General features: G+C 36.6%; 1 protein-coding gene across 2 annotated transcripts in view; it reads right to left on the reverse strand.

Moving 5' to 3' along the window:
- The window catches only part of VAMP7 (vesicle associated membrane protein 7), a 43775-nt gene that overhangs the window by 2980 nt on the left and 28570 nt on the right, over nucleotides 1–12225 (reverse strand). Inside the window, exons 6-7 of one of the 2 annotated variants that reach the window (XM_028522631.2) lie at nucleotides 8885–8952; nucleotides 1824–1916 (exon numbers count right to left, since the gene is read on the reverse strand). In XM_028522631.2, the coding sequence (XP_028378432.1) occupies nucleotides 1824–1916; nucleotides 8885–8952 (161 nt within the window). The remainder of the gene's footprint in view (nucleotides 1–1823; nucleotides 1917–8884; nucleotides 8953–12225) is intronic. The other variant, XM_036017076.1, reaches the window with a different exon arrangement.

A 12225-nucleotide genomic window follows, 5' to 3' on the forward strand; every position in this document is an offset into this window, starting at 1 on the left:
AATATAAATAGTCACATTATCAATTCATTGAGTAGAGAAATTTCATTTCCTAAAATTAAATGCTTATTCCTGATAAAATGTTTTAGCAAACTAGAAATAAAACTTCCCGGGTTGGATAGCTCAGGTGGTTAGGGCATCATCCTGATACACTAAGGTTGTGGGTTCAATCTACAGTCACGGCACATACAAAAATCAACCAATAAATGCATAAAAAAACCAAACTGATGTCCCCCCTCAAATCAATACAAATTGAAAAAACAAAAAATACAGAAATAAAAGTTGTTTAACTTGACAATAAAAATCCAACAAGAATTCAGAGTAAATATCACTCTTTAAAATTTTTTTTAAACATTCTCTTTTTTAAAAGATTACTTATTTATTTATTTTTAGAGAGGGGATGGCAGGAAGAAAGAGAGGGAAACATCAAAGTTTGGTTGCCTCTTGAGTGCCCCCTACCAGGGTCCTGGCCTACAACCTAGGCATGTACCCTAGACTGTGAATCGAACTGGTGACCCTTTGGTTCACAGGCCAGCACTGAATCTACTGAGCCACACCAGCCAGGGCTAAATGTCACTCTTAAAAATGAAATATTAGAAGCATTTCAATTAAAAATGGGAACTAAATAAAGATGCCCATTGACATCATAATTACTTAATACTGCTAGTAAATACAAGAAAAAATATATACTTATATAAAATTACATATAAAGTGTGTGTGTGTGTAAATTTGATGAAGTTAAAATTTTTAACAGATGGTATTATAAATTTACCACTATACCAGGGGTCAGTAAAATATAGCCCATGGCCTATAAGCTAAGAATGGTAAATGATTGCTTAAAAATAAGAATAGCCCTGGGTGGTGTAGCTCAGTGGATTGAGTGCAGATCTGCAAACCAAAGAATCACCGGTTTGATTCCCAGTCAGGGCACATGCCTGGGTTGCCGGCCAGGTCCCCAGTAGGAGGCACTTGAGAGGCAACCACACATTGATGTTTCCCTCCCTCTCTTTCTCCTTCCCTTCCCCTCTCTCTAAAAATAAATAAATAAAATCATTAAAAAGAAATTAAAAGAATACGTGATAGACTGTATATAGCCCACAAAGCCTAAAATATTTATCATCCAGCACTTTCAGAATGTTTGCTGACTCCTGACCTATAGCATACAGAAGAATCAACTATTCCAGCTAATAAAAGTTATGCAAATTTTCCAGACACAAAATACATCAATTAGAGAAAAGAAACCAGCAATAAATAGAAAATGACATAAACTAGAAAAGAGAAATATAATTAGAAACTATGGAATCAATTTAAAAAATGCGATATTAAAAGAATCCCATTTCAGTAGCAACAAAAACATTACATATCCAGGAATATTTGGAATGGCTTGCACAGCTCCTTACATATAAGGATTCTAAATAGGGATATGGGGTTTAAGTAGAGATAATATTTCAATGTGACTTCATGGGAAAGCCACTGTTTGGTCATGTGTTTCACCATTAAAAGTTATACATAGCTCATTGTAGAGTGCTAATTATTAGAAAGTATTCTAAGCCCTAGTTGGTGTGGCTCAGTAGACTGAGTGCCAGCCTGCAAACAAAGGGTCACTGGTTCAATTCCCAGACAGGGCACACACCTAGGCTGTGGGCCAGGTCCCCAATAAGGGGCGCACTAGAGGCAACCACACATTAATGTTTCTCTGCCTCTCTTTCTCCCTTCCTTCCCCTCTGTATAAAAATAAATAAGATCTTTGAAAAAAAAAAAAGAATTCCAGCCCCTAAAATCTTAGAGATTAAAACATAAAACCACATTAAAGGATAAAAACTTACAATTGATACGATGATGATGATGATAGTAAGTTTGAGATTCTTCATACACATGGCTCGGGCAAGATTTCTGCTGGTTGTTTTGAAGGTGACAGACTAGGGAAAAAACACAAATTTGCTTGATTTCTGGCACTGACTACATGACTGATTTGCAGCACTACCTGCAAAACTTTTACCTTCATTAATTCTGTTAAGTTCCAGTGTTCTTTACCCCTTTTCTCTCTTCCCTGTAGAAACGGCCATTCATAATCCCTAGTCCCCAAAAGCAGAACTCTGCCAGATCTATGGCAAGCAATATTAGCCCATTGGAAAGGCTTCCCTCCTTTTTCTTCTCCACCATAGCCATGCACATAATGTAAAGCACCAGAAGTGATTCTTCCTGCTAGTAGAAAAGCCTTATCCTCTTTATGCTTCCAATAAGAAAGGCTTCTTCTAAGCCAGCTGGCTGCAAACACATTTGCCTACTCTGCCCAGTATAATTCTGGGATTTTGCATAATGCCCATTCAATTTCCATATGAAGATGTGTATTGACTTGCAGTTCTTCGGTTATCCATTTTCTTTTGAAATATCAATTTCTCAGTATCTACTGAACCATTCCCAGCAGGACAGAAGCAGTTCAAAACAAGCAAACAACAAAATTCCCTAATTGCCCAGCACTTCTACTCCTAGGTATATACCCAAAAGAGATGTATGCACAAGTTCACCAAAAGACATGTACAAAAATATTTCCAACTGTACTATATGACTTATCTCAAAAGTGGAAATGATCCAAATGCCTATGAACTGTACTATGTAGTGAAGAACTTAAACTTGTCCCAAAGGGGTGTGACCTTTGCCCGTAGCTCCTGGGAGGTAAAATCTTTGCTTGCCTGGGGTATATTGGGCTAGCCAAGTGTGATTTAAGGTGGGGCTTATTCACTACAGAGACCAACTGTATGATTTAGGGTAGAGGCTTTGGGTCACACATAGAGAAGGTGGAGTCTGCAGACAAATCAAGCAAGTAGGCAATCAGTCAATTGTGCCTACATAATAAAACATCGATGAAAACTGAATACCATGGCTTGAGCAAGTTTCCCTGCTTGATAATACTCTATGCATGCTGTAACACATGTATGCTGGGAGGCTGACATGTTCTAACTCCATGCAGATATGACAACACAGGCTCTGGGTTTGGTACTGTCCCAAACTCCCCCGTATGTGCTTCTTTGCCTTGGCTGAGCTTAATCTGTATCCTTCGCCTGTAATAAACCATAACAGTGAGTATGACAGCTTTCATGGAGGTCTGTGAGTCCCTCTAGTAAATGATCAAACCTGAGGGTGGTTTTGGGAACAAATAAACTTGCAGTTGGTGTCAGAACTGAGGGTGGTCTTCAAGTATGTGCCCTCTAAACTGTATAGTTTGTAAATTTCTCAGCTGTCTGAACTCTTTGAAATTACTTACAAACTAAATCACAATAAAGAATTCCAGAAATAAGAAGATAATGTAGATAAGAAAAAGCAGTGAGCAATGAAACTAATAAAACTGAAAAGAGTTATGTCATTCAGTTGGTTGGGGTGGAGATTCCTCCACAACCCTCAAGTCAATATTTGAACATTGACAAATTATCTACTTATCTTATTTTACATTTTTTTTAATTAAATTTATTGGGGTGACATTAGTTAATAAGATTATGTACGTTTCAAGTGAATGATACATGAACTGTTTATTGCATTGTGTGCCCACCACCCAAATCAAATCATTTTCCATCACCATATATTTGTCCCCATTACCCTTTACTACCCTCCCACACCCCTTCCCTCTGGTAACCACCATACTCTTGCCTGTGCCTATGAATTTCAGTTTTATTCCCCACATATGAATGAAATCATGTTTCTTAGCTTTTTCTGACTGACTTGTTTTGCTTACAGTAATAGTCTCAAGGACCATCCATGTTGTTGCAAATGGCAGTATTTCATCTTTTCTTATGGCTGAGTAATATTCCATTGAATATACGTACCACACTTTCTTTATCCATTCATCTATTGAAAGATACTGTGGTTGATTCCATGTCTTGGCCACCATGAATAATGCTGCAATGAACATAAGGCTACACAGATCTTTGTGAATAAATGTGTTCAACTTTTTGGGGTCGATACCCAAAGGAGGGGTTGCTGGGTCATATGGTAACTGCAGCCTTAATTTTTTGAGGAACCTCCATACTATTTTCCATAGTGGCTGTACCAGTCTACATTCCCACCAGCAGTGAATGAGGGTTCCTTTTTCTCTACAAACTCTTCCTCGCTTGTCATTACTTGTCTTGTTGATAATAGCCATTCTAACAGATGTGAGGTGATATCTCATTGTTTTGACTTGCATTTCCTTAATTGCTAGTGAAGTTGAGCATCATTTCATATATCTGTTGACCATTTGTATGCCCTCTCCGGAGAAGAATCTATTCAGGTCCTCTGCCCATTTTTAATTGGATTGTTTGGTGTTGAGTTGTAAAAGTTCTTTAATATAGTTTGGATATTAAACCTTTGTCTTTGTTGTTGGTTTCTTTCATTGTGCAGAAGTATTTTAGTTTGTTATAGTCTCATTCATTTATTTTTTTTCCTTTACTTCCCTTGCTGTTGGGATCAAATTCATAAAATGCCCTGTAAGACCAAGGCCCCTAAATTTAGTACCTATGGCTTCTTCTATGTAATATACTGTTTCAGATTTTGTATTTAGGTCTTTGATCCATTCTTAATTCATTTTTGTACATGGGGACAAACAGTAGTCTAGTTTCATTCTTTTCATGTGGCTTTCCAATTTTCCCAGCACCATTTATTGAAGAAGCTTTCTTTTCTTTGTTGTAAGTTTTTGGCTCCTTTGTCAGAAGTTATTTGCCTATATGTTTGTGGTTTTATTTCTGGGCTCTCAATTCTGTTCCATTGGTCTGTGTGTCTGTTTTTCTGCCAATACCACGCTGTTTTGATTTTCATTTGCTCTGTAGTATAATTGGAACTCAGGTAGTGTGATACCTCTGGCTTTGTTATTTTTTCTGAGGATTGCTTTGGCTATTTGGGGTCATTTGTGGTTCCATACAAATCTGATTATATTTTTGTTATATTTCTTTAAAAATATCCTTGAAATTTTGATGAAGACTGCATTAAAATCTGTATATTGCTTTGGGCAATATGGACATTTTAACTATATTTATTCTTCCAATCCATGAACACAGAATATCCTTCCATTTCATTGTGTCTTTTTCAATCTCTTTTAATAATACTTTGTAGTTTTCTGTATACAGGTCCTTCACATCCTTTGTTAATTTATTCCTAGGTAATTTATCCATTTTGTTGTGATTGCAAAAGAATTGCTGTTTTCATTTCCTTTTCCAAAATATCATTGTGAATATAAAGGGATACAGTGGATTTTCTGTACACTGATTTTGTATCCTGCAACTTTGCTGTATTTGTTTATTGTTTCTAATAGTTTTTTGGTGGAGTCTTTAGGGTTTTCTATATAAATCATGTAATCTGCAAAAAGTGACACTTTTACTTTTTCATTCCCAATTTGGATGCCTTTTATTGCTTTCTCTTGCCTGATTTCTCTGGCCTGGACTTCTAACACTATGTTGAATAAGAGTGGTGAAAATGGTCATCTTTGTCTTGTTCCTGGTTTTAGAAGAAAAGCTTTTAGTTTTTCACCATTAAGTATATTAGCTTGGGTTTGTCAAATATGGTCTTTATTATGTTGAGGTACTTTTCTTCTATATCCATTTTATTGAGTGTCTTAATCATAAATAGATCTTATTGAATGCTTTTCTACATCTATTGATAAAATCATAGGATGTTTATCCTTTGTTCTGTTAATGTGGTGTATCGCACTGGTCAATTTGTGTCTGTTGAACCATCATGGTGCCCTTGGAATGATCCCTACTTGATTGTGATGTATTTTTAAATGTATTGTTATATTCAATTTCTTAATTTTTTAAAGGATTTTTGCATCTATATTCAGAGATATGGGTCTGTAGTTTATTTTTTTGTTTTATCCTTGCCAAGTTTTTGGTATCAGGGTTACGTTGGCCTCATAAAATGTGTTAGGAATTATTGCATCTTCTTCAATTTTTTTGGAAGAGTTTGAGAAGGACAGGTATCAAATATTCTTTGAATGTCTAGTAGAATTCACTTACAAGGCCATCTGGTCCTGAACTTTTATTTTGGGGGGAGGTTTTTGATGGTTGTTTCAATTTCCTCACTGCTGATCAGTCTATTTAGATTTTCCAATTTTTCATGATTCAGTCTAGGAAGGTTATATATGTCTAGGAACTTATTCATTTCTTCTACACTATTAAATTGGTGGCATATAGTCTTTCATAGTATTCCAGTGTGATCCTTTGTATACTGCAATGTCTGTGGAACTTCTCTTTCATTTCTCATTTTATTTCTATGAGTATTTTCTCTATCTTTTTAAAAAAGATTTTACTCATTTTTAGACAGAGGGGAAGGGAGGAAGAAAGAGAGGGAGAGAAACATCAATGTGTGGTTGCCTCTCGCATGCCCCCTACTGGAGATCTGGCCTACAACCCAGGCATGTGCCCTGACTGGGAATCAAACCGGCAACCCTTTGGTTCGTAGGTCAGTGTTCAATCCACTGAGCTACACCAGACAGCACTCTATGAGTCTTTTCCCTTATATTAGCAATATTAGAAAATGAAACTTAATAGTTTACAATAGGATAGAAAAGCATGAAATTCTCAAGGGTAAATTTGAGAAAATATGTGTATGACCTATACACTAAAAACTACAAAACATTGTTCAGAAAAATTGAAGAAATTCTACACAAAAGCAGAAATGTGCCATGTTTACGGGAAGGAAGACTTAGTGCTGTCAAGATACCAATGCTCCCTAACCTGACCTACAGAGTAAATGCAATCACAATCAAAGATACATGGTGTTTTTAAAGATGGAAAATAACAAGCTTATTTTGACATATAAATGGAAATGCAAAGGACCTAAAATAGTGAAGACAATCCTGGGGACGAACATAGTTGGAGGACTTAGTGAATTCTATAAAGCTATAGTTATCAATACAGTGTGCTATTGGCATAAAGGTAGATAAACAGATCAATGAAATAAAATAGAGAATCCAAAATTGGAGCCCTACAGAGGAGAATGTATAAACAAATTTTGGTAGATGGATTTATACAATGAAAGAGAAGAAAACAATAAAAAGAATAAGCTTTACTACAATGTGGATGAATCTCACAGGTATAATGATGAGCAAAAGAGGCCAGACACAGCAGAGTACATGACATATGGTTTCATTTCTATACATTTTAAGAATAGGCAAAATATTGTCCAGGGTGGTACAAATTAGGAAAACAGTTTATTGGGGATTATTGACTGGAAGGGGCATGAGACAGCCTTCTGAGGTGTTCAAAATGTTTTATATCTTGATCTAGGTGGTGGTTACATGGGCATAGACATGTAAAAAAATAACTGAACTTTACAGTAATTAAAAGTAATATACTTGCTGTACTTTATTGTATGCATGTTATTCCTCTGGAAAAAGAGACACCTGTTAGCTCATGAGCCCCTTTTGTTGTGCTGGGAAATGTAGTCAACTAAATTAAGAAGACTTTTATTTGGAAAGTACAAACTATATTAGTATATCAAACACAACCATTCCCATCTTAATTTTAGGATTAAGAATATCTAAGATATGGGCCTGGATGAGTAGCTCAGTGCATTGGAGCACTGTCCCATACACCAAAAGCTTGTGGGTTTGATTCCTGGTCAGGGCACATACCTAGGTTGTGGGTTTGATCCCCAGTTGGAACACATATGGGAGGCAACTGATCAATGTTTCTCTCACCCTCTCACCCTCCCCTTCTTTTACCTCTAAAATCAATAGACATATTCAGGTGAGGATTTTTTTAAAAAGCTAAGAGATGGACTGGAAGTACCAAAGAAATTAATCAGCCTGCATGTCCAGGATCAGATGCTTCTTCATCCTCTTCACATCCTAGCAGTGGGTTATAGAGTGATTCATTACAGAACCCTGGGGTTTTGACTCCCTGTATGGTGCCACCCTTCCTCCAATTACCACATGTTTTGATGAAAACACTGCTATTCTTCTAAGACCTACTGTTAACAAATGTCCCTGTAAAACTAACAATGACAATAAACATTTAAATAACTCTCACTATGTATCAGACATTGTGTTAGGCACTTTGCATGCATTATCTGATTTAAGCCTCAAACCACTAATGAAGTAGATACATCTCCATTTCACAGATAATGACTGAGGTACAGTTAAGTAACTTTCCTGAGGTCACACAACTAATAAGTGGCAGAGATGAGATTTAATCCTAGGTAACCCAACTCTAGAGCTTGTGCTATTAACTACTGCAATCTAGCTGCCAGTAAAAATGAACATGAGCACTCACTGATCTATTTCTAAGTGCAAAATTCCACTCTGCATTAAAATTTGTGATTGTGCAGACTCAAGGTGGAACCAATCTCTGCCCTGTTTCTATTCACCATCATCTTTCCTCAAAACTTTCATCTACTAACCAGATGGAGAATGCAATGACACACTTAACTGTAGCAGAAGTACGTGACAGGGACACACTGATTCCTTTAAGTCTCAGAGGCCCTTCCCTATCCGTGCCTCTTGCTTGATATAAGGAAAGCTCAAGCTGTCACGGTAAGCAACAAAATGATTGAATTGTCCAGGTTTCAGGATTCATACTGGGTCACAGTGGCCTGAAAATTTCTTTTTCTCATGTTTTACAAAATGTACAGAGAAAAACAGACTGGTATGTGCAGCTGAGGTGCTAAATTAATAGGCATCAATCCAAAGCTTTAAAAAAATTGTTTCTGTACTATGTTTTCCAAACCAAAGCTTCCTTAATGGGTCATGGCTTTTTGTCTACGCCTCACTGTTGTGCTCATAATCAGAATGCAATCACATAATGGAGGTCAGAAGAAAAAAGACTACAGTATTGAATTTAAGACATTTCCCTATTAAGTTAGCCATCAACCAGTTTTTCTACTTTATATCTTGAAAAATATCATCATATTCTGTACTTACCGAATCCACGAGATTTTCTGTTTTATCTATCAATAATTCCAATCTTTCTCCTCGTTGAGCTACCAGATCTAAAAATGTTGGAAAAACAGAAAATATCATGTTTATATTTAAAATTTGATACTTGTCTTTATTTTAAGCCAAATCTGATTTTAATTGTATTTGGTACTCTTGACAACATAGAGAAGCATCTCTATGTTTAAGTAATAAAAGACATTAGTAAAGCTTATCAACTGATCTAGGGGTTGGCAGTTTGTTTGTTTGTTTGTTTTTTTCTGTAAAGGGCCAGATACTAAATATTTTAGGCTTTGTAGGTCAATCTCAGTTGTAATCACACAACTCTGTCAGACACAGACAATATGCAAACAAATGGACATGACTATATTCCAAGGAATTTTTATGTAGAAAAATAGGCCAGATTTGATCCAAGGGATGTAGTCTCCAAACCCTGAAATTAAGGGGATAATCTGAGAGTGACAAAAAGGAACCGTCAAAATGAGTGCGAGTTAGAAACTCCAAGAATTGTGGTGTGAAGAGCTCCACAGACCCTCTCTGTCAAAACAACTCTAACAGGTGAAAATGATAAAAACAAGCAACCAACCAACCATTACCATTTAAAAGTCTCTGAAAACTGTGACTGTCCTAAAGACATAGAGCAAATAAGAAACATTTATACAATAAAATCAACTAATTCTCAGTAAGAATAGTGAGAGTCTATGGCATTTAATCCATGACTACTCCATACTTCAGCTCAGTGAGATGGAAGCTCTACTCCTGGCAAGTAAAGCCAGGTCCCCTCTTTCCCCTCAGGTCCCAGTCAAAGACTATGCTTTCTCCCTAGGAGGGGCAAGTTGGGGCAAGTCATTACCATTTCATGTCCCACCCATCCCATCTGAGGCTACATGATGCAGAAATTCTAGGCAAAGCATCATTGAAAGGTATGGGGCTCCCTTTCTATACCCTAGCCCTAACACATAGGGCAGAAGCTTTACCTCAGGTGGCAAGCCAAGAATTCTGGGCCCCAAGTGCCCTTGTCCTGACTTACTTATCAAGCAGAAGTCCCATGCTGGAAGAGGCAAGCCAAGAAGGCCACAGTTACCCAGCAGTCCTTACGTAGAGCAATCATGTCACTCAAAGAGAAGCAGTTCATTGTCGCTATCCATTGCTCTAGAGCAGTGGCTGAGAGATAGTTCACAGGGGAAGAAGGCCTTAAGAACAGAGATTTCTGCCCTGGCTGGTATAGCTCAATGGATTGAGTGTGGGCTGTGAACCAAAAGGTCACTGGTTCGATTCCCAGTCAGGGCACATGCCTGGGTTGTGGGCCAGGTCCCCAGTTGGGGGTGCACAGGAGGCAACCACACATTGATGTTTCCCTCCCTCTTTTTCTCTGAAAATAAATAAATAAATAAATAAATAAATAAATAAATAAATCTAAAAAAAAAAAAAAGAATAGAGATTTCCCTAACAAACTTCATTTGGAACAGAACAGAGTATGGGGAAGTTTAAGCCTAAGAGTGTTGTCAAAAACAATAGAGATTTTGGAGGCAGGCAATTAAGATGAGGGTGGTAGCTCCATGAGAACTGCAAGTTAAACAATAGGCAAGCTAGAAATTTAACAGAATACCAGGGAAAGAGACAGCTAAGAAGAATCCTCCTGAGGTCAGAACAAATATCTAAGACTGGCCACAAAGACAAAGGGAACTCAAATCTAATTAGATCAGACTGGAGACATTTATGTCTGGGGAACTACTGGAAAAAATAGAGCAATTAGCCTACAATGAGTGATGGCTAACAGCTGGGTGAGATGCCAACAGGGGCAGACCAGCTAGAAGCATAACACAGAGAACAAGAGACAAAATGAGACATGTCGTTTCAGAGTGACTGGGTGCATACCCAAGGTTTTCTGAGAAGTGACATTAGAAGCTGAACCCTCTGGGAAAAAGACTTAAAAAATAAAGCCCAGCAGAATCACTAAACAAATAAACAAGCAAGCAACAAACTCTGGGTGTTGGGAGTCAGTGCCCAGAGTTCCTAAAATATATTATGTAAAATGTCCAGTTTTCAACAAAAAAATTGAGATATGAACGCAAACAGGAAAGTGTGAGTCATGCAGAAGAAAAAGAGCAGAGATTAAAAATTTACTTTTGAGGGGGCTTCAACTAAGGAAAGGAAATAATATGCACTAGAGCAGAAAGAATTAAATGCAGAACAAAAAAAGAGAGAAAAATCAATAAAACCAAAAGTAGATTTTTTTAAAAGATCAACAAAATTGACAAATATGCAAAAACTAACCAAGAAAAAAGAGAAAAGACTCAAATCACTAAATCACTATCAACTTCACATAAATTAGAAGGATTCTAAGAGACTACTATGAACAAAAGTATGTGAATACATTAGGTAACTTATATGAAACAGATATAAGAAAGACACAAACCACCAGACTCAAGAAGAAACAGAAAATCTGAATTATATCTACAACAAATTAAATACAGAACAGAGGTTGAGTCAATTATTAAATTTTGCACAAAGAAAAGCCCAGGCCCAGATGACTTTAAATGTGAATTCTACCAAACATTTCAAGAAGAATTAATACTATGTTTTTCACAAACTTCTCCAAAAATAGAAGAGGGGGGAACATTTTTCAATTCATCCTATGAAGCCATGATTACTTTGGTATCAAAATCAGACAAAGACTTCACAAGAAAACAACAGATCAATATCTGTTATGAATAGAAACATAAAAAAAAATCTCCAATAAAATACTAGCACAATGAACCCAGCAATATATAAAAAGAATTGCAGGCCAGGTCCCCATTAAGGGGCGCACAAGAGGCAACCACACATTGATATTTCTCTCCTACCTTCCTCCCTCCCTTCCCCTCTCTCAAAATAAATTTAAAACAAATTTTAAATAAGTAAAATGTTAAAAAGAAAAAAAGAATTTCAGACCATGATGAAATGGCATTTATTTTAGAAATGCAAGTTACTGTAATATACTGTGTTAACAGAAGAAAGGACAAACATGTTTGATCATTTCAATACATGGAAAAAAGTCCTTGATAAAATCCAACACCTTTTCATTATAAAATCACTTAACAAGAAGGAAATAGAAGGGGACTCCCTAAACTTAATAAAGGGCACCTATAAAAGTACCACAGCTAACCATACTTAATTGTGAAAGACTCCCTAAGATCAGGAATAAGACAAGGATGTCCACTATTGCCATTTTTATTTGATGTTGTACTGGAGGTTCTAGAAAGGGCAACTGGGTAGGAGAAAGAAATGAAAGGCTTCCAGATTATAAAGGAAGAATTAAACCTATCTTTATTTTCAGAATATATGAT

This window comes from Phyllostomus discolor, chromosome X (genome assembly GCF_004126475.2).
Source record: "Phyllostomus discolor isolate MPI-MPIP mPhyDis1 chromosome X, mPhyDis1.pri.v3, whole genome shotgun sequence".
Taxonomy (NCBI): domain Eukaryota; kingdom Metazoa; phylum Chordata; class Mammalia; order Chiroptera; family Phyllostomidae; genus Phyllostomus; species Phyllostomus discolor.